Source organism: Larus michahellis, chromosome 4, assembly GCF_964199755.1.
Source record: "Larus michahellis chromosome 4, bLarMic1.1, whole genome shotgun sequence".
NCBI classification, from domain to species: Eukaryota; Metazoa; Chordata; class Aves; order Charadriiformes; family Laridae; genus Larus; species Larus michahellis.
Genome location: NC_133899.1, coordinates 90,177,703 through 90,201,377, shown reverse-complemented (window position 1 = coordinate 90,201,377; position 23,675 = coordinate 90,177,703). Strand labels below are relative to the sequence as shown.

The following is a 23,675-nucleotide window of genomic DNA, read 5'->3' as shown; positions in this document are numbered from 1 at the left end:
GGATTCTCACATACATTGATGGGTCACAACGCTTTTTATCTGAATCACCATCTTATCTATATGGGACTCAATTCAACTCTTCCTCCTTTAGTAAATTATGTGTGTTCCTCCCCAAATACCTGCTCATGAGAGTCTGGTGAAAAGCCAGGTAACGCCTCCCTCTGTGCAAATCAGAAATCACACACGTGAAACTTTGGGGCAGAACTGAATATAAGGTGCTCCAGATCTAAATTTCACAGGGGCCACCTATAGAAAATTCAAGCCTGAACCCAAACCTTCAGCCCACACTTTCACTTCTCAATATCTGCACAATTAGAAAGTAAAGGAGCCTGCTTTACAGATCTCTGGAGGACTATAGCAGGGTCACTCAGGAGATGAGAACAGAACCAAGGACTTCGGAAAATGTCAGAGACAAAAAGCTTAATAGTCACCGTGGAGGGTCTCAATCGAGCAGATGTTTCAAGTACGTGCCTAATTTTAAAGTGCTGAGTTTGATGGCAGTCAATATTACGGTGGGCACCATCCCAAGACAGAGTTAAGGAGAAAAGGTCAGTGGACAAAACAGGAAGAAAAGCAGAGCATAAAAAAAACCCATTTTTTCATGTGCTCAATCAGTCCATGTAATCTACCCTAGAGAGGCCCCAGCAAGCAAGTTAACCTCAGACCTCAATTACAACATGTGGGCAACCTCATTGCCCAACAAAAAGTACATTAGACATTTATGATCTCATTTTATTAAATTCTCCTACTTATGATGATCACTATTGGGTGTGTATATGTGTGAAGTTAATACAAAAAATCTATACTATATTTGTGTATTAACAAGACTAAAAGCTCACCTGCATGGCAGGTGTTGCTGTGGCCACATGCTTGGGTTATGGATTAACCAACTCCTATCAAAAACTGGGGTCTATCAACCAAATGCAAAGCAAGAAAGACAGGTGCTTTTCCTGCTGATCTAGCTGAGGGCTCCGATTGAATTACATCAGGAAAGAAGAGCTTTGCTTTCTTCATGAAATCTGATTAGAGAAAGAGAGAGGCAACACCTTATACAACACAGTGAAGCTTAAAGGACAATCTGCTCCTCTTATGGCCCCTTCTGCTGGCTACTTAGATCTAAGTTTTATTGTCCAGGTTTAACACCTTCACCTTTGATTTTTACAGAGAACTTCTGTAGAGCCGCTTTTCTATACCAAGTAATCGTTTAAGTCTTTTCAGAGAAACCACCAATTATCCACAACGCTGGAAACTAAACACTTGTAGTTTTGGTGAAATACAAGATTATTCTCACTGGCATTAAACAGATAAGGGAAGACACACTAAAGACTTAGAAAGTAAAACTTAAGATCATTAGTCAATAAAAAACAGCACTGGCAACAGCTCAGCACATCGTGTGTGGAACCAATTCATTCCTAAATGCTAGAAGGAGACCTAATATAATAAAATAATACAGGCTAGAGTGGTCTTCCAGCTCACCTCAGTAGGATGGAGACCTCATTGCCCTCTACAACTCCCTGAAAGGAGGCTGGAGAGAGGTGGGTGTTGGCCTCTTCTCCCAGGTGAGTAATGACAGGACCAGAGGAAATGGTCTGAAGCTGCGGCAGGGGAGGTTTAGGTTGGATATTAGGAAGAATTACTTTACTGAAAGAGTGGTCAGGCACTGGGACAGCCTGCCCAGGGAGGGAGTTGAGTCACCATCCCTAGAGGTGTTTAAGGAACAAGTAGATTTGGCACTTCAGGGCATGCTCTAGTGGCAGAGATTGTAGGGGTTTTTTGTGTGTGTATGCTTGGACTCGATGATCTCAAAGGTCCCTTCCAACCATGAAGATTCTATGATTCTGTGATGCTCATTGTACAAGGTCATTGTTATGCTACCACTACCCAGTTCAGTGGTACAGTGTTACAGTTCTGTATCACACACAAAACACTAATTCTTTTCTGCAAGCTAACAGAAACCAGTCCGATTTTAGCCAGAATCCTACACAACCACCTTAACTTTAAACATAAAGATCGAAATCCCTTCTGGTCTTACCTGCTGCGACAGGCTCTGTAACATAATCTTCACAATTTGACTCAGTAATTTCTGCATCCAACCTGGCAACCTGTAGTCATATTAGAGATTGTATTTCACATTACACAAACACCTGCTACACAATAGAACTTGGTTTTAAAAATGCACTCCATTTTCGATTTTGACATGAATTTCCATTCTCTCAAGCGCTGATGATCCTTTGTCAGCAAGACCACGTGGGGCAATTGGCCTCTTGGACAGTTTTCCAAATTCAGTGTGACACTGCAAGCACTCACCAGCTCTGAGAAGTCGGACCATTCACTCACCTCGAAGAACAAAATACAAGCAGTACAAAGGTAGATGAGGCTAAAGAAAAACTCAAGCTTTCTTGAAGTGAGTTTCAGGTCTGACAGAAATGAAAGTTGGAGGTGTCAAATAACTGCTGTTTAGGATGGTCATCCTGTATTTTTTCCTGTATTTTTGTACAGCTACGGTAGCACCTTAATTACTGGAATCTAGCAGTTAACTTACATTTACTAAACTTCCAGCACATGTGCCAGCCTCAGATCATCCCTATTAAATATTTATAAATCAGATGGCAAATCAGTAATAGTCCTTCCTCCTCTTTTGATAAGGTGGGAAATAAGTAGAGTTAGAAGTTTAGAGGTTCCTGGATTTTTCCTGCAATTTTAAACAAGATAAACAAAAAAGTTACACACAAGAATAGGCAGTAGCAAAATTATAAAGCAATTGATGTGGAAATATCAACATGGTCTTATAAACATACAACTGAAGTTCACAGCTGTTGCAAAAAAAGAAAGCAGTATTGTCTGTTAGCAAAGGCAGTGAGCAGGGACTGCAGGTTTTATTCTTAACTCTCCCACGGATTTCAAGCTCAGCTGTGGGCAGATCACCAAATATCTCAGCTGATCATCTACAAAATAAGAATAGTAATATTTTCCTATCCCAGCAGGATGTTTTCAGGAAAGTACTTGGGAGGCACTCAAATAATGCAATGATGGGGGCCATGAAAGTATCTGTACAGAACAAAGGCAACACCTGCTCAAGAGGCTTAATGGAAAAAAGATGACTGAGACTGTTATAAGGAATTTCTAGCATTAAAGAAAAGGACAAGCTGCAATTGTCTTCAACTTACAGTTTGAAGTTTAAAAAAAAAAAGTCAGCAACAGTAAACCTTTTTTTTATACAATTACTATGGAAAAATTTGAAGTATAGGTCTAGATATGAAAATGAATGCAAATAAACTACATAAATGGCTGGAATTATAAAAGTCAGAGAAAACGTTTAAGTTTTCCCTTACAATAGGTAAAATGGGTAATTCATGATAAAACATCATTTTGTTACCTTTGGCAAAACAAGTGTATATACGATGGAGGTAACTATACCACAGTTTTTCCTCCAGAATTGCCACAATTTTAGTTGAATACGACACTTTTGAAAAACACACATACTTATTATGCCTTATGACTCCATTTTATACACAGTCTTGAATTTCTTCTCATATTCTTTATGGAAGCAAACAATAGGTGGCACCCCCAGTAGTTTGCTGTACACATCACTATGTACTTAGTATTTGAATATGCCATCTCAGCCTCGAGGATTTTTCCTGAACATTTTCTCTCACTTTATGCTGGGAAAATAGTAGCTCTACAAATATAGAAAAAATATTTAAGTACAGAATGAAATATGAAGTTTAAGATTAAGGAAGTCTGAGATTCTGCTGTTTATTCCTGAATTAGCAATAGATTTCCCATGAACGTAACTTCTTCATTTAGATACTCGATGATCTGTTTTATCTTTAAAAAAAGTGATGGTATCGCTGGAGGATTCAGGAAAGCCCAGTTCACAGTTCCCAAACACATGAGCCCACACTTCTATGAACTGACTAATGATGCTGAGCATGCTTTAGTCTCTGGACCATCCCTTTTTCCTCCTCTTCAGAGTCTAAGTGCTCTATTCTCATTAAAAGGCTTCAGATCCTAAGGTGACTTGGATCCAGTGAAACATCAGACCAATTTCAATTAACATAATTCCCAACATTACCTTTTTGTACCCTACAGCATTACCTTTTTGTAATATTTTCTAGCTGCTTCTAGGAATTACGCAGCATCAGTCCCCTGATAATAACTTTTAAATTCATTCACGAAACCAAGTTTGAAAGAAAAGCTAAAGTGTCAAAGGCATAAGTGTCATGCGTTTTGTGAGAATTGGCAGCAAGTAGAGCAGAGCGCTCAAATTAAGTGTTCTCACCACGGGAAAGATCAAGTTATCTGATCTGCTTGGCTTGCCAGTGAGCAAACACAAACTGGGAGAAGGGCAGCACATTCTTCCTCCTGCCTAAAAAGGTAAGGGATGTAGAAATGAGATTAAAGGGAACCCAGCAGAGAGAACTGCACAGAGAACTATGGGGAGACAGAACAGGGACCAAGGGACACTGGTCAAGTATTAGCAACAGAGAACACACAACTAAACCGCATCTTCTGTTTACAATGGGAAGCTGAAGGAGTGTTTTTTGGTTGTTTTTTTTTTGCTATCCCTACTTGTAAAATACTTGCATGCTGAAACATTTGTAAGCCATTAGTAAAACCAACAGCACATGCTGTAACAACAAAAGCTAGGTTTGTTACAGCCATGGGAATTCTTTCCAGTGAAGCTGCAGAGAGGTAGGCGGGACAGGATCTGAGGGACCATCTGAGGCACCACCAAGCAGGGGCAGGTTCACAAACATCCAGACAAAGCTACAGCAGGTGACTGTCAAACCCTTCCTGAAAGTGCACTCAAGTGAAGGGGAGCCTGTGACCTCCTAGAGTACAGTGCTCAGAGTTAGGAAGCATCCCTCATAACTAGCAACCCTTTTTGCTGAAATCCAAACTGCATCCAAACTACTAAGCATCTGCAACAGCCATTGTCAGAGACATCAAGCTTAAGCCTTTACCTTGACCCAGAATTGACACTGTCCTGTTCTAAAAACAAACACCTCCTAAACCAAAACCTGTTTCAAAATAATGCCATGGACTCTGCTACATTATGTGCAAAATCTGTCCCAGTTGAAAAGCTATGAGAGTGCTTATTGCACTAATATTTTCAAGAAAAAGAGATGAGGAAATACGTAGTTTGCAGATGCAGACTGAAAAGCAAATGAAAATCAAGCTGCTCAACACCCTCAGTGCTCAGTTCAATGAAATTTCACCTTAAAAATTAAGCATATCCAGTACCTGCAGATGATGTTATGTGGCTCTAGAACTGGAAAATAACAGTGCAGCACACATTCTGCATTTTGAAACCAGGCAGTTATGTCCCATCTGCATATAACCTCTTCCATGGGCCCAGCCTTCAACTAGTAAAGACAATGGGAGCATAGATGCTAAGCACAACAGAAATCAGTTGCAGGGGGAAGGGAAAAAACAAACCACAAGAATTATTTCAACACCCCAATTTTTTTCATATTTTAAGAAGGAGAAGGAATTGTTTTTTAATAATGCAAACCTCAAAATTTACCCAGTTACATACATTCATTTTCCTGATTTATACAATTATTGCATAAGACTTCTGGTCATTTACATCTTCCAGCACAAGTGACATTAGGTACCACATTTTTGTATTAAGTTCTAGTTACACTTTCAGTCAATTACACAAATGTGAAACAAGAATAAGACTAAGACTATTCCCTTCCAAAAACCTTCTTCACGTTTGTCCAAATGCAAAGACCGCACAATGGAGACATTTGTGATTTTTATGATAATCCCACACCAATTTGTGTTGCTTTGGTAGATTGTAGTGGAATGTAATGGCAAAAACACCAATGCCAAACAACTTTAAGAGACAAAAAAAAAAAATTAAACTTGTAGACAGATAAGAACCAGTTACTTCCTTTTTGGCAAGGCAAAGCTACTTCTCCAAGTATTCAGAAAAGTGGAAAAAAAATTTCAAGTAAAAAGGTAAAATAGATTATTGAACCTCTGTTAATATGGTCCAATAAACTGGTAGCAGTGATTACATCATGCTTGAAGAAGCAGAAACCATCCTAACATAAAACAATACTGAAAAAAATAAACTCAAATCTCAAATAACTGTGGGCTGATACCTTTATGCCATGATGTGTGGTCTAAGCGCTTAACTGAAAACGAGCATAGTAATACCACTGAAGCCAGTGCAAGTGAGTTACTGGGTGTATTTTTCCGGAATGGAGACAAGTGCCAGAACAGAGACAAGATCGTGACTTAAGAGGCAAGATTGCAAAAGCAAGGAAAGATGGCTGGAGTGGCTCAGAGTTCAGTTCAGATTTCTTACACACACACCCACAAGCTACAACATATATTTTGTTCCACAGCACAAGAAAAACATTAAGCAGAAGATAAAGAAATAGACAAGAATCGCTACACAACTTCTAAACAGTAAGACAACAGTGCAGAAATATGCTTTTGAGCTCAACAGATATTTCTTTTCCCTTATGCAGAAAAGAAAGAAAAGACAGATGACAAAAAAAGAGGAAAAGTAAACAGGATGACTGCTTGGCACTTTTCAAAAGTGTTTTGTTTTCTAAAAAGGATCAAAAAACTTAAATAGTAGCAGTGTTTTATAGTCGATTACCTTCCCCAAGTCCTTGTCAATGCAGAGATGATCACAATAATGTCTATTTTGGTGATAAGTATCTCAATGACAAGGCAGCACCCCAAAGGGTAGTTTCATTTTTACATATAAAAATAGTAGCTGGGATTGATTCTATTCTTCCTAGTGAATACTAGTTATATGACAGAGATTCAAACAAAACCACCTTTTTTAGAGGAACACTAAGGAATAATGAAAAACACGTGGACATGGCTTACTGGTAATTCTCCACTTTAGATTTGTTGACAAAATTATTTACCCAAAAAGTATTACCCAGGTGAAAGTTAGTGGTATACAGCATGTGGTCATTAAGCTCTAAAAGAATGTGATCTTGCAATACTGGTTGAGCACTTTCAATTCCACACAGACTCAAACAAAAATTTGAACTGCTAAGCACTTTGATTATCCCATTCAACATTTTTTTCCTCCCCCTGCCTTCAAGTGAGAGACCCACAGTGATCATGGTGCTACATTCTGGCCAAAGTTCACTCCCTTCAGCTCTTTCATGGAATATGATACAGTGTAGAACAGGACTTGGGAGAAAGTAAAAGAACGAAGTTCACTAAAACAAAAATATTTACTCTAAAAGAGAGCTCGATTTTACCACATTGAAAACCACGAGTGCAATTGCGCCTTTCAAAGTAATAACTGCTCTCAAAGTTACCAGCATGATGCAATCAGCAACGAATTCTAGATCAAAAACAATGAAAGAGAGAGGATGTGCAAAGTAGGCACCCCCTGTTACTAAGCTGAAATTGATTGTGTTCCGACATGATTAATCCTGAAAATTTGGTAAAATATGCTGGTGTCACATTTCAATAGAAATAGTGTTTCAACTCTCACTACAAAAAGATTAAGGATTTTGTTCTGGTCCTGCCTAATCCATTCCTGAATTGCAGGGCACAGCCCTTGCCACACCTGCCTACCAGCAAAGACAATTCCATTTTCTTGTGCTGAAAAAAGTAGCAGGCTGAGTGGTTACAAAGTTCATGTTTTAAAGTGCTCTGTCATTTTAAACACACTTTCCCTTCTTAAAAAAAAAATCAGAAAATAAAACATTCCTCTACCAACAGTTTATAAAAATAACAGCTGCAATATTCCTCTAAAATTGCAACTTAAAAATCAAGTCAAACTAGCAGGATTCAAATCTTTTTCAAAAAAAGATATGAACCAAAAATAAAAAAACCTCTTTCTGCAGAGAATTGCCAAGCAAAACCTCACACGCTGTCCTACAATTCTCCCTCCTAACAGCACCTCACAGAAAATCCATTCAGTTTCTTCCAGCTGACAACCTCAAGAAAACAGAGGTCTAAATAAATCAGTCCTTCCCACCAGTCACCTACATAACTGCAGGTGTGGGTGCTGGTGCAGTTTTTCCATCAACTCTTCCTCTGTAGGTTCTTCCAAAACATCTCTACAAAGAAAAAGCATGAGTTGTTAGGGGCAGCAAAGGGAACTTTCAGCATTTGTTTTTGCAATGCACACACTGAGATGTAACATGTGCTTGTTTCAAGAATGAAACAAGGAATTAAAGTTACAATAAGTTGATGCTCCCTAAAGATGCATCTACTTGCAAGTGATCCATCCTTTACAGATGTGTCTTGGAAACCAGCAGCTGTTTTCCCATAAGAAGCAGGGAAGCAATTTCCTGCACACAGTACAATACAACTGAAGGTCAGTAGACTTGTTTTCCTGAAAAAACTCCCAAATGAGAACATGTTCCCAATGCTACTATTGAATATCCAATGTGCACCAGAAGTTCCACTTGTGCATGATCATCAAATATCAACTCACCACCCACAATTTCATAATAAGCCAAGAACATACATCACTTTCCTCATCTTCCTTTTTCTTCTCCCTCTCAGCACAGTCCCCCTCCCCCCAGGCTCCCAACACCTCTTCTCCCATCATGCTATGGGCAGAAAGCATATAAAGGTTAGGCCACCAAATCAGCTTAAAGCAGGCCTAACTAATGTATTTACTGAATTTCTTCAAGCTAACAGATGAAACAGTTTGCTTCAGAGGGAGGAAATAAAAGTCAAGCCTTTTATCCTCTTGAAGCCAGCACACTTTCTTTAAGACAGATGAACATAAAAAACTAGACTGATTATCAAGCCTAGGTCAACTCACCTGAACATTAGTTCGACTGTCCTTTGGTATTCAATATCTGAAAGAGGCTCTCGATGACAGCGACGGTCCCACTTGTGAATAAAGTTCTGGAAAGTAAAAGGAACAGGAAAAAATTAAAGGCCACTTCTAGTGACATCAAAAAAAAAAGATGTTGTATCAGCTCAACATGCTTGGGGGTAAGGTTTGGGAGGGGGGTTAAGTTTGTTTTTAACAGAGTGACAAAACAGTGACTTATTTAGGCATTAGCATATTTATTGGCTGCGGGTCACCAATTTATTCAAGCTTGTTGTTCAGGAATGAAATAACTTTTTCATCACACACTGAAAGAACAGTAGAACAGAAGACAGCCCTGCTGCCTTCTCCTCCTAGCCAGGATTGACTCCCCAAGATAACTGTGTGAACTACCCACAAGAGTTCACCCGCTTTGAATTTTTTCCTCTTTAAAAACCCTACAGTATATAAACACACTCTGACTCCAGGCATCACAACTTAAACAGCTTCTGGTTTTGCTATGTTTCCTTGTCATTTTAAATTACTCTGACAAATCAATACCTAGGGAGTAGACCAATGGCTCAGGAAAAAAAAAAAAGGGGTGGGGGCGGAAGACAAAAATAGTGTCATCCTACTCTCCTGCTACAGAACGCTACATCTTGGCTCTTAGGGCAAACTTCAGCCACAGTCCTGCAGAGGTAGGCAGGTAGAAGACTTTGTAGGATTAGCCTCCAGCTAGAACAGAAAGACTTTTCTAAAACGGTCATAGGCAAGACTGAGGCTCAACATGAGACTCACACCTAAGTTTCTGTCTAAAAGTTCACTATTCTGACTAAAGTAATAAACTTTCGTTCTCAATAGAGTCAACAACAAGAGCATCTCCAAAAGACGTTTTCATAGGTTTTAATATGGGGTGAAGTGCCCTCTACAGGTACTCATTTTTTTCCATTACCTAGAAGTCTACAATGATTAACCTGGAGTAGATGGCTATGACGAACATTCCCTTCACCATCAAAAATTCAAAAGGCACTTGGATTTGCAGAGAAGTATGCGTACACGGGAAACGTGTTCTTCGTGACATTGCTTACGTACCTGCAATTCCACAGCTTCTTTTAAAACTCTAGAGGATGGTATCTTCAAAATAAGCAATCTGTTTCACTCTTCTAGTGTAATAATTCAAGTTGGGGTAGGAAGAAATGCAGGACAGCCAAATGAAATAAAAATCTACGTTTTAAAGAGCTAACTTCATTTACTGAAAAGTCAAAATGCAAAAAGCCTGCAGCTTGAATAAATAATGCTGAAGTTAAAGGCTAATCTACAAAAGACAAGCAATCTTGTAATACTTAAAATATCTTTCATCTTTACAGAGAGTAAGCTATAATGACAAATATACAGACCCAATTAAATGCAATCAGATTTATGATAAAGTTGCAAATAAAATACACAACTGTCCAGGAAAAAGAAAGTGTTCCTCAACATCTCAAGGGAAGGCAGGCAAAAAGAAAGATTAAGTACACACACACAAAGCCAACATAATTTTCCCAAAAAGTTGCTTGGGTTCTTTTCATTCCCCACCCAAATCGGAACCTGTGTCCAAGATCTAATACAAAATAAACACACTTCCTTACCTCTAGAAGTAAAGCTACGAATAGATTAACCCAGATGACAGAGGAGATCAACCACCAGGCTACAAAATAGATCTTTGCCCACCTGCAGATCAGATTAAGAGACAATAAGTAAAGTAGGCAGTAAATAACCTCAGCCTGAAAGTAACCAAACAGACCCATGAAACCACATTTTTCCTTGAAAGATAAAACTACTACTTTCTTAATGTAAATGGAGATCTGGAACACAAAAATAAAAATAAAAGTCTTAGCCTTTCATTAAGTTAGCCAAACAAGACTTGCTCCCCCCACTTAATATACCTAACCAAACTCTGAAGGGACAGAAAAGCAGCCTAGTAGAAGCTGTACTGAATCATGGCAAAAGATCCATCTAGGCTAATACCCTCTAAAAGCGGACAAAAGCAGAAGCACAGCAAAGAGTGCAAAAACACAGCAAAGTACCTACGATGCTACCCCCTAAGTGCTCTCCCTATCTCCAACCATTTGCAGTTCAGAGATTTCTTGAGCTAGAAGTAGCTTCCATTCATTGCAGATCCCAATGGATTTCTCTTTCACAACTTGTCCAGTCTTCACCAGACCACGTTAAACTTTTATCACACACAACAGCCTGTAGAAAATCATTCCACAACTTAACTACATGCTGGGTTAACCAGCCAAGGATCACCAGAACAGCTCAAACCAGAGGCTATCCAGTTTATTCAAACATTCCCATAAAGTAATTAAATACAAATGAAAGATATGTCTAAGGTTTTAAGTCTACAAAAAATATTTTACCCACTGGGAAAATAGAGAAGCAGCTCAAAATGGACTACAGCAATTCGCTAATATCTCACTTCTGTGAGATTGGCTCTATAGCAAGAGCCACCCACCTAAGACGCGTTGCAAGCCTGTTTACAATCCATTCACTCTTTTTTGAAACAAAATGAATACGAAGCCAGTTCCCAATCCTTACCAAATGTGACCATAGATTTCATGGCATCCACCATGCGCTAGAGGAATCATCAAGTTACACAAGTTAAAGAATGGACATGAAGTATTAAGTTTGTTTCCTATATACCTGAATGGACCCAAAAATAAGGTAAGTGGCACCCCTCCTAGCAGATGATAGTGCAGTGTGTATAATTCCTGTTCAGTTACCTTATAAACTAAATTTATATAGGATTTTTTCAGTATTATTATTGCTACTTACGGACTTGAATATCTTGAAAATGCTTCCAAGAAGACTTGCCAGTTGTTTACCACCATCACATCCCAGAGGGTCACCACTGCTGCCTAAATAACATGCGTAAAACAGAAGTTGGGTGGCTATATCGCACACTTAAGCCCCAGAAAATGAGGGAAGAGACAAGCAGAGAGGGAAAGAGGGACAGTGATCAGACTCACAGCGAAGTCATCAAAGTTGTTTGGCCAATATTCCAGCTGTTCATAGGTCCCACACTGCAGAGTGCCATTATCATATGTTGTATTGACAGCACTAAAACAGAATTACAGGCTGATGTGAGGATAGCTTTCTACATACTTTACCTTAAGAACAAGATTCTTCCAAGTGCCTTGTAGAAAGTTGTCTCATATGGGCAGGAAACAAGAGAAGTCATTAAAAAAAAAAAAAGTATTTAAGCCACAGCAGGGTAAAATTGCAAGTTACAGATAAGCGTTCCTGCAGCTTCAATACAGCAAGAAGAAGCAGGAGTAACAGATGAAAAAAGCCTGTGTGACTTAACATTAAAAGAAGGGTGGCTCCAAGAATAACCCACCAAACAACTCAGAGGTACCGAGTTGCAGATGCTTTTGAAAAACAGATTCTTTCTGAATAATGATGTTTAGAATATTACCTGATATTTCCCATGGGAACAACAGCACCTTTAAACAGCATTATGCCAGTTATAGCAAATGCATAGAAAACGACCTGGAAGGAATATAAGCAAGTATTACTTTTGAATATTTCTGTCCCTAAATAAGAAAATAAGGCAATTAACATGGAATTCATAATAGTACCACAGTTAAAGGAATTTGGTCAAGAACAATGCCTGAAGCTATTAAAGTGAACATACTTCTCAACATCTGTATTACTTGACTGTTTTCTCTTACTCTTTAATATTTTATTTAACTTTCACTTGTTAAAATGCATTAAATCACTTTACTTTATGATCTACTTTATTTTTCTGTGTCTCAGAATGCTGATGTTTAACTATTAACACTGTAGAACAGTGACTTAAAAAAAATGAAAAAACAGTACTTTTATTTACAAGGAATTACCTAAATATCCAGGTGCCTTTCTGCTAGATTCAGGGAAAATAAGCTTTTACTAAACTTAACTGAAGGACAAAACTAAGTCAATATTTTATATTACATCAGCAACTTCTTTTAAAATGTTATGTTAGTTTAAAAACAAAGGTTTTGATAACCAAAGGATTTGGGAACTTCTGCCTTTTAGTCGTTAGAAACGCAAGCCTCTCTTTAAAGAGATACCTTTCACAGTCTTCAGCAGCTGCCTAGGTGATTTGGCAATTATTTCTAGAACAATCTTTATAGGATAAAAACCTACAACTTCACTCCTCTGAGTCATTTGTCCTAGGATGGCTCGCAACAAGCTGAGTCTTCAAATGAAAGTGTCATTAGTCATATTTCTGTATTTTGCTACAAAACACACCCAGGAGGGAAGTCTGGGAGGAGCAGAAGAGAGATCGCTCCTATGAGCCACAGCACCTTGAACACTACTGGATTAAGTTGAAGCTGACATTCCACAGCCTGCCAGAAGATGGGGTATCTGGTTTGACAATAAGAAAGTTAATTTTATTCTTTGAAAAAGATATATTTAAAACACGCACCGCCTGAGAAATTAGCTAATCAGTTACATTACTTCAGCAGCATGTGTTCCAGGCTAACGTTAGGAAAGACATTTTGAATCAGCTGGTAATGGAGTCAGACTTCATTATGGTAGAAGCTCCCTGACAGCTTCCATGTAGCCTCAAGTAAAGGAAATTAATTTAATGGAAGTGGCAAACACCATGGCAAACTTGCCTCACAATTGGTGAAAAACTACAATTCACACACCCAGCATCAAGGACAGTTTGTGCACTCCCAAGGTATTTCTCAGTTTCAAGAGCAGTTTCCAGTGGCAAGGGTGACTTGTACAGCACAACAAAGTGGATACTAAGTCAGCTTTGTCCAAACCAATACCCTTATTTCAAATTGCAACATAAACCTTTCCAGACTGCAACTTAATGCCCCTCCCCTACAGATAAAAGCAGAGATTAATAATGACAAAACCAGATATTCTGAGTAAATTGCATGCTAAGTATATAGTCTAGAACAACTTTTTAGACAATATCTAAAACACAGCAAATCCTTGGTCTCTAACCATTATTTCAAATTAAGGTATCCTAAAATAAAACACAAACAACAAGAAAAAAGCCACCCAGGCACTCATTTTCTGCACCAGGAAGACCTCGTTGCAAAGCCAGAAACTCAAGAGTTGGGAAACGCGGAATTTATGTAGTAGACATCACGTATTGTGATCTATCCCTTAATCACATGTTTACAGAGTACATGCTCTACAAAGACACACCTAAAACTGGATGGCAGAGGCTTTTAAAAATCCTGTCCAAACGTGCCATCTCAAGACCTTCTCAACTGAAAAAATATAATTAAAGTTGTTTGGTATTTAACATAAGAAAGCCAGGGTAAGGAAAATGAGGCTACTTTCAACATCGGATGATTTTTTTTTATTTGAAACTACAGTCTCCAGCTTGAGCCAAGCACTCTGAGGAAGTTTTAAATCATCTTTTAAAGGCACTCCTGAAGGAAACTGATAAATGAGGCGGTGTCACTGTGCGCAGCCCAAAACAAAACAGTAGTTTGCTGCAGCTTGGCAAGACATGTCCTGGAGAAGAACTGACTGATTGAGGTGAACTGTTACTGTAAGTGGTGATTGTCATTCAAAGAACCTAGTTTACTTTGTTGAAGACATACCCTTATTATACTGCTAACTAAGAAAGGAAATTACAGTCTTGCATCATGACTTACCACAAGGATTCCTGCAAAGGCTCTCAAGTTTTTCACCAGATCCAGCAGTGTAGTAACAACTAAAGCCATGAACTAAAACAAAGCAGAATTTCATATACATAACATTCAACATGCTTCCAATCCATACCAAATTATTTTTACTAAAAGGACAAAGAAATACTAGCCAGGAAAGTGACATATACCTAAATGCAGGTCATCTTTTATACAGTGATTATTTCCATGAGGTACTTAAAATGAATGAACAATGCTGTAGTCCTTCTCATACACAGACATTGTAAGTTTTAAACATACACTGGCACTGTGACTTAAAGGGCTAAATGCCTATCAAGACTAGAATAGGGGAATAAATAAATAAATAAAATCGCAAGCGCCCCACAGCTCCAGAGGGACTGCTTCATATTTGATCCACATAATTTCTAGTTTATACTTTCCACTGATATTATGACCTCTGATTACATCAGATATTTACAGCTTACTGAACTAAGATACAAGTCCTACACCTGACAACAGTTTGGGCTTAGCTTTCAAGCAAGTATAAATGCAGGATTATAATAAGCAATCAAACAACTCAAAGTGATTTCAGATTCAAGCACATGTAGTCTGGTGGGAATACCCATACCGGAAAAGTGGAAAGAGGGATTCGTCCCAAATAACCCTTTGCATAACCAAAATGTCTGGCAGTATCTAGTCAAAGCAAGTCTATCACCTCCTGAGTACAAAGTTCTTCAAGAATATCATATCCACTCATCTAATTAAGATTGAAGCACTACGCAAGTTGCAAAAATGTTTCTGCATGCATTTGCCCACTTCAGAATACCAGCATCAATCGCAGCGACATCAACAGAACTTCCCTACCACCTCAACAGAGAAAGCCAGCCAAAGAGAGAATGAGTCTGTGAGGTGCTGTGCAATAGTGGGGACAGTTAGAGCTGAGTTATAATCTCACTCAGATGCAAGAGAATTGCAGTCTACTACACATTATTCTAAAAAGCTTTAATGAAATTTATACTCCGACCAAAAAAGAAGTGTGGAGGGATAAATAAACACCTTCATATTAGGAATAATCCGCAGGAACCTGAACACAATTAACATGTTCACCAGTCGCACCATATCCCACAAGGATAACAAGCCTATGAACTCGGGTCTCCTAGGAGAGATGGAAGAAAATAACAAATAAGAGACACAGCCCATGACAGAAAGACACAGTTAAATCTACTGGGCTGCAGGTAACTGTAAAATACCCATAACTTTTGATTAACATCTATGGCATATTAAAAAATTTGGGGATAAAAAAACCCCACCACCTTACATGCGTATTCCACAGATGATACCCACACACTCCAAATGTCCGCCTGAGTTTTAGCTGACTTTTACATTGGCATGCTGGATGCTTCTTTGCTGGAAAGGTGGGCAGGTTTTGGGGGACAACAGATGTTAATGGAAAAATTCCTTGGTAACACAGATGCTAAATCATGGTTTGCATCACTAATATATTCAAATCTAATAATAAAACAAATCATTTAAGACAATACTGCATAGAACACATATTCTAGAATAACAGTCATGACTTAGACCTGTCCTGAAGATGTTACATGTACAGACCTAGCATTTACCAACAGCACACACCATAAGCAGCGTCAGGACTCACAATGACTCATCCCGGTTATAATCCGTTTGCAGTGACTGACACAATAAAGATCTAGCAAGTATTACTGGTGCTTCAAGATACTATTATAGTAAAAATAATCGTCTACATTCAAGAATCAAAGGTCAAAAATCAAACCCAAATATAGTCAATTATAAAGTTAGATCAATAATTAATGCCATTAAATTATTAGCAATTAATATCCTTATGGCAGCCCTCACTTTTGAGTGATAGGAATGCAAGAAGGGTTCAAAAATGAATCAATTTCTAGCTGTAACATCTATCAGGTCTCTTTTCAGATACTGGTGTAAATTTAGATAACTTCTTGGTTGCAACATAACAAATATCCTGAAAAATTAGGGAGAGCAAATGTCTTAAGAATGAGGTTGTGTAAAGAAACAAAGTATTAGAATGTGTTATAAATCACTCCTGAAAGTAAGAGGCAGGAAATCTTCCAGAAGTCCTCTTTTGTTGTGGTGGCAGTTTTCAAATATTAAGAGACGAAACAATGGTTTTTATGCTCTTGATAAAGAAACTAGATCAAGGAAGTGATCCAAGAACTGCTTGAATTTAGGGAAAATCAAAATACAACTTCTTGCTATTCCAGTATAGATAAATAGTTTAAGTCCATGGGAATATTTCTATTAAATTTTACAGCTCAAAACAAAACTTGGACTTCAATCTAGACATAGGAGTGAAGGGGCTTCGCCAGCTGTTTAGGAATTCATGTAGTTGGGTTTATGCACAATCTGATGCTAAAGCATGCTAGGTTAGTAGCTGGTTGTTTATGTTGCACCAAATTCCTTCCTGCACCCTGAGTAAGCATAGGTCTGCTAAGATTTTATTTAAAATCAGATTACACGTAATAAAAATGCATCTTTCTCAGAATAGCTAAACAAAACTCTAAATTTTATGAAAAAATAGTAATTTTCTTTCACTTGTCCATATTGCATGGCCTCTAGTGACTAAATGGGTAAGAAATTTTACTAGATTCAGTAAATTATGGACTAGGCTGACAATCATAGTATAACGACATAAGTGTGTATGGACATGTATGAACATTCCCCTGACCCATCCCAGACACAGAGCAAAGTGCAAGAGTTCACAGAGATTACACACCAACCAGGATGAGGAAATCCGTACACAGCAAAAGTTGCAATCTCCAAGACCTTCAGTTAGGGAAGAAAAAAAAAAAAAAAGAAAAAAAGAAAAAAGAAAAGAGGTCAAAACCTTACTTTGTAATTCTGAGTTTCAAAAATTATGTAAGTTTCTTGACAGGAAACATTTTCAAGAGCCATCAATTTGACCTCATTCGTCATATGGGTTTCAGGCTTTCATCAAATAATGGCAATAATCTTCTGCCACTTTTTAATTTATCCAATAAGCAAAGTGATTTTTAGCTATGTAACAGACTTCCTTATGTAAGGACTCCAAGTGCTGAATGCTTCCAAATAACATTAGAAAGTCTGCTTATAAGAAAGCTCACCTTTTCCATGAATTTAAAGAAGCCTGACACCAGAAAGTAGACACTAAGAGTACTATGCACGACCAAAACGTACAAGCCACTGAAAACCATAACACTAGCTCATGCTGTTTAACTGTGCATGTAAGTGTTGAATAAAAAGCAATTCCACTAGCTCTTGCAGTTCCCAACCATCCTAGTCAAAAAATCTAGGAATACAGAAGTTAACAAAAAGCTTACCAGCAAAATTACAGTCAGAAGTCCATCAAATCTATTGCTTGGGTACGACAAGTATCTTTTCAAGCCCATTGCTAAGATTTTCAGCAACATTTCCAGCAGATAGTACAGGATGAAGAAGCAGTTGATAGCCTTTACCCCCCCCCCAAAAAAAAATAATAATTAGAATTATTGACAACTCAGGGAACCGCAATAATTGTAGGAATACTGTTGGATCTTACCCCCAGAAAGAAGTCATCTCTTTCAGAAGGCTGCTTATCTGCATCCATCACCAAAACCACCTTAAACAACAAGAAATATTTTATGAATCCACTGCTTTACTGATGAACAAAACAGATTTTTATGCTTTGCACAGACCTTTTCAAGCATTCCCAGCACATAATTTTTAATTGCAGGTATTCTCTAAGACTTAGTATGACTAAAGCACACCAATCACAGACATCTGCTGCAAAAAGTGGTTAACAGAACAGAGACTAAAAAAAAAAACAAAAAACAGAACTGAAGTTTGTAGCAAGGGAAAAAAACCCGACAAACACAAAAACGCAACACACACAAAAAACACCAAACCAAAAAAGCCTTTTTACTTACACAGATAGAAACAATGTTTGCAAGGGCTACAACATTCCCCAAATAGCCAAAGTAGGGATGGCCAAAGGCAAACTGCATTTTCTGCATAAAACGGGATTGGTAGTCTGGGCTGGGAGGATGCTGAAAAGAACACAAAGGATTTGCTGATATAAAGTATAAACATTTTAATAATGATGCAGGAAAAAACACCAAGCCTCATATTTAAGAGATAGACCTTTTCAAAGCAAAAAACTTTTCAAGGCCACATGCTAAATTTTGACATTTCAGTAGGAAGGTGCTTTCAGGCTCTGGCTATTAGCAGCAAGAGATCATTTCTGATTAGCAAATGGGTTGGCAACTATGGCACAATACAAGATAACGGCAAAGAAGGGAGAGAATCCAACCCTTCTCTAAACTCCTGTTGCTCATTTCCTCGTAATGAATCTTCCTATTAAACAAAATACACATCCAGAGCCCTCATCTATTTTGCCTGGCCAAGTCACTTAAAAATGCTGACAGAACAACCAACCTTGCATTTTGTATATTTAACACTGCCTAGCACCCCCAAACTAATGCTGTAAAAGTCCCCAAAGCAATGCCATGTTTGACTATAAGAGCAATTCATGAACAACTTAAAAAAAAATAAATATCAGTGACATGGGATCATGCCCCACATTCAACAAGTTGTGAAGTTTGTTTATACACTTCATAGCAGAACATCATCATTTGTTTTCGTGCAGGACCACACTCAAGACATTTTATAAGTGATTGTCAGATACATACTTGTCTAATGGCATCTTTGTCTAGTTCTTCAAAGAGCTTCTGAAACTGGGCGGCTGACAGCTGGTCACAGGAGCACACTTTGAGTGACTTCACATGAAAGAGAAAAATTCAGATCAACACCTGCAATAGATGCGTCTTCAAGGAGTGCCAACACCTTCAGGCTATCCTAAAAGTCTAGCAACAGAGATGTAATACAACCTACACCAAGGTATTAGAGTGAGCTTCAATATTGCTTTGCTTTAACACAAAACTGCTACATGACTATGGGATTTGTCTCGTCTTTTCTATTTTCCCTACTCTGGGATCACATGCAGCTTTAGAAGGAGCATGCTCTTTTGACATTCTTGAATTTTTAGTGTCATCTAGTATTGCCATTACTATGTTATGATGCAAGGAATTAAGACACTATGTCAGTTATCACTGTTCTGCAGAAGTTACAACCTGAAAGGATGGAATTATTTCACAAATTGTGACATGAAGACAACAATTCCATAGCATGCTAAACACTAACTGCAACTGTAGCATGCACAGGAACAAAAGAAATGGAAAGAACCCACCAGAAACCAGAACAAAAAATAAAACTTGGATTTGTGTACTTAACTAACAATGCAATGGACATCTCAGCACGATTACAGAGCAGAGTGTTTCTTTTCAGGCAACTTTTTACACATCCCCTATCCCAGACAACAACAACTGGCAGCAACACATGGATACCTCTTCATTCCACTTCCAACCTTCACATTGGAGCCAGGCAACTCCTGATACTATAACCATCAGCTCTGAACTGTCACTTCCTTTTGGCTGAAGACCTTACAATATGGACTTCCAAAACCTGCTGCAATGCTTTTCTCAAAAAGCAACATTACTTTTATATATTTTTTCTGAAATCACACCAATAATCTCCACATCTCCTACTTGAGCTAAATAATTTCTCTAGTTTCTGAAAATCATGGCATGAACTGCAACATTAATTAAGTCTTTAGTTAAGCAAAACCACTCTCCCTGTAGCCTGATACAAGTATTAATACCTAGAGGGAGCAGCACAGCTAAAATACAACAGAAAAAAAAAAAAGATATTTCCAAATGGCAGAGGGAAGTTGCTATAGACAGCAGCTCTAGACCACAGTGAGAAATGCTTTACTTCCAGAGAGAAAGTAAAGCAAATGAAGAAATTAGCTCTGCAAAACAGATTTTCATTACTCTACATCTCTCTGTAGGTGAATGCATTCCTTATCACACCAACCAAAGAAATAGCAATCTTAAGGTGAAATCACTGCCTAGAGACAGGGTTTTTTCTGAAGACCAGAAATGAACAGACACTGAGAGCTGGGCCTCTGTTCATACTTAAAGAAAGCATCATAAAGAAAGCTGAGCTGAAAGTTACTGCTCCTAGATCAATGGTGTGATTAAGGAAACTTCAGTTTCCACAGCTGTTCCATCAGGGGGTTCAACAGTCACCAATATAATGGCTAAGAAAATCCAGTTCTTACCCTCATTATGGCTTGCTTGCAGCGAGAATCCATTTCAACTTTCTGTAGCACTTGTTGTAAGGCCCCAACATTGACATACGACCTATTTAAAAGAAAACAGGACAGGCCCTGAAACAGGTAAGTGTCTTGATGGCAAAAATAGCTGTTCCAAATGCATTCCTGCCTCTTTCTTTTTTTTGAAAAGCAGATAAAATTAGAAGTAGAAATAAAAAGGAAACTGACCCCATAAGAGTCCCAGTGTGTTATAAACATCCAGTTAAAGAAAAAAAATAAAATAAAAGACATGAGCAACAAACTGACATTTTTCAAGAAGTAAATATACTAAACAAAACAAGATGACCAAAAATCTGCTCTTTGCTCCTAAATAATCTACTGTTTCAACATTCTTCACTTACTGCTGTGCATTAGCAGGAGCTTCTTTCAGTGAAGAAAGCACTTCAAACGCAGCCCGGATTCCCAATCGTCTCCTGAAGAGGGAGGACTGAACCGATTTCTGCATAGTAAAAACACCACAGAGGAGACAGTTTACTTACACTTGTTTAAAGGAAATCCAACTAGATGATAAAAATAAGACTTGTAAATTATTTACCGAGCCCTTAGAGAGAACTTACTGCAAGCCTAAGAAATGGCCATATCTGTTCAACTAAAATGATTTTTCAGGAAGGCAAAATATTGTTTTCTTTCTCCCACCGTCAAAGTTCCCATCATTCGCTACTAGATCTAGTTGTCCACAAGGCCCAGATAGACAGACACTCTGCAGTTTAACAGGAATACCATGAAGAGTCATAGGCTGAAGTCAGTGAAGCCCATTCCTACCAGAAGGGCTTGGAGAAGATCAGGGCTACCCAGCTCCTCATACAGTACTGTGTCCTGTGGTCAGACAATGTACTGATCCTCTGGCACACACCCCAGATTTGTGATTAGAGATCAGAATAAGAGACTCCCCTAAGCCTTGCTCCCCTCAAGAACACCATGTACGAGAAGGAAGGAAGCAAACAAACAAGTCTCTGGAGTTTAAGTAAACATCCAGCTCATGGGTTATTTTTAATTCTGGATTGCATAGGCACACGCCGCTTCTGGAGACAATGGCAACCGCTAAGCTCGAATGTTCACAGAAATTCATACTACTGTGCAAAGAGAAGAGTTAGACAGCCCGACCAACTTCAGCTTCTTGCCAAAAAGAAGAAAGCCAGAGCCACAGTTTTTCATGCCTTTTTTTTTTTCCTGTTGTTTTTCATAGTAATCACTTTCAAACTCAGATACTTTATTGGGAGTCAGATTACGGCATGCTCTCCCGTGGGAAAGAGGAAAATTGAGAAAGAAGGGAAGAAAGAGAGCAGGAGGAAAGGATTACAAAAATCCCTCTTAGCACATACTAGGTTTAAACACCGCTCTCCCACAAGAGGGTGGGGGCCATTCCTTCTGTGTAGTATTGCCTAAGGCTTACTATCCAACAAACTTTATCTTCTCTCTGGAGCTCTACTAGAGCAGCTATTATTTCCCTTTAACACCCAAGCCCTCAACTCCCCTCCCATGAAAGGCTCAATGAACTGTAAGACTATGTAAGTAAAGGGAAGGAACTATAAAACTATATATGAATAAAGGGGGAAGTAAGTAGTGAAGGAACTATAAGACCATATGTAAGTAAGGGGGAAATCACACCCAAAGTCAGAGTCACCAAGTTTCCCCTGCCACTAAACCTGAAGGAAACCATAGGCATGAGAAAAGACCAGTTGGAACGTACACAACTGGGAACTGCTGTTAATTCCAAGCTAGAGAGACCATCATCATACAAGCACAAAGTGGGAAAAAAAAAAAAAAACCCTTAATGTACAGCCCAGATGTTTAGCTGTCAGACTCCAGTGCTTTTGCATAGCACTACCCTGACTCAGCTTTACCAAAACCATTGTTTTGGTACAAAAACATTGTTCACAGCTGTTGAGCTGTGAAGTCTTCTAAAATATGCAAGAGGAAATTAAAAAACACCTGTGGAAGTGAAACTGTTGAGGAACTAACTCAAGACTCGAGAGAAAAATTTCAGCATGGAAACTACAAAGCTCAAAGAAAAATCCCAAACAGTTTGAAGATGGCACCTCAGCAAGATCAAGACTCAGCCTGTTGTGAGGAGCAAGAGACTGACAGCTGCCCTTTTGACCGATGACTGCCTGACCAAAGATTCAGTTGCGTGCCATCAGTGTGATGGCCATTAATACCTACCCTAGCACTGTGTTATTTCTACTAATCTACTATGTGTGTAAACTGCTAAGTGGCTGTAGTGCACCTTGGATGTTCTGTCTCCCTTCCACCATCTATGCAGTCAGTTACGTCTTTTTGGAATACCAATAGGAAAGTGACAAATTTAACCTCTTGGATGAAGTACATTTTATTGAAAGTAACCAAGATGATCTTTCATTTGACTTACTTTGTTTCTGTTTTCTAAAATACTCTTGCCTCAGCTTATTACTATTCGTCACAGATTGTTCAACTGCACTATCTCATACAGAAAACAAAAGCACTTACACTATTTCCTGCTAAAGGAATCCAGACTACATTCACAGTTGAAGACTAAACAACTGGTGTATGTAATGCAACAAAGCACATCACACAGCTTGTTAATAAAGGGAAAAGAACTTTAGTGATGATTGCGAGCTTGCAGGCTTCTTGAACAACATGCAAAAGTACGCTTACTTTGTCAGCCTCTATTTCTCTCATATAGACACCTGAGTCAAAAAAGGTCATTACACTACACATCAGATTCACATTCCACAAAAAGAAGAGAACCACATATGATCAGGCGTCTTCTAGAAGCACATTAAAGTATTACACTGATGACTAGCATTTCATGGAGAGTAAGCACAGGTTCCTTTTATTTGAGACTGAATACTACCAAGAATAACTACTATACCTATTGGCAACTGCTTCTGGTACAAGTCAATCACAAGGCCCAAGTCCACCTTTTAGAGGCAGCAGACTGCCCTAATCATTCTAACATCACATTCACCCACCATGGCAAGGGTAAAATAGAAAAATGCCAAATGTGAAGATGTTTTAGTCAGTGATTCTTTTTTATTGAAAGCTT

General features: G+C 38.5%; 1 protein-coding gene across 3 annotated transcripts in view; it reads right to left on the bottom strand.

The window, feature by feature from the left end:
- Nucleotides 1–5,456: 5,456 nt before the first annotated feature.
- The window catches only part of TPCN2 (two pore segment channel 2), a 30,958-nt gene continuing 12,739 nt past the window's right edge, over nt 5,457–23,675 (bottom strand). For 2 of the 3 annotated variants that reach the window (XM_074586329.1, XM_074586330.1), the window contains 15 exons: nt 20,992–21,089; nt 20,597–20,678; nt 19,107–19,193; nt 18,345–18,464; nt 17,978–18,037; nt 17,760–17,888; nt 17,177–17,226; nt 15,460–15,559; nt 14,413–14,484; nt 12,219–12,292; nt 11,770–11,860; nt 11,576–11,658; nt 10,390–10,471; nt 8,771–8,856; nt 5,457–8,054 (listed from right to left, as the gene is read on the bottom strand). In XM_074586329.1, the coding sequence (XP_074442430.1) occupies nt 7,976–8,054; nt 8,771–8,856; nt 10,390–10,471; nt 11,576–11,658; nt 11,770–11,860; nt 12,219–12,292; nt 14,413–14,484; nt 15,460–15,559; nt 17,177–17,226; nt 17,760–17,888; nt 17,978–18,037; nt 18,345–18,464; nt 19,107–19,193; nt 20,597–20,678; nt 20,992–21,089 (1,293 nt within the window). In that variant the 3' untranslated portion in view covers nt 5,457–7,975. Of the gene's footprint in view, nt 8,055–8,770; nt 8,857–9,853; nt 9,925–10,389; nt 10,472–11,575; nt 11,659–11,769; nt 11,861–12,218; nt 12,293–14,412; nt 14,485–15,459; nt 15,560–17,176; nt 17,227–17,759; nt 17,889–17,977; nt 18,038–18,344; nt 18,465–19,106; nt 19,194–20,596; nt 20,679–20,991; nt 21,090–23,675 lie in introns of all 3 variants that reach the window. The other variant, XR_012586904.1, reaches the window with a different exon arrangement.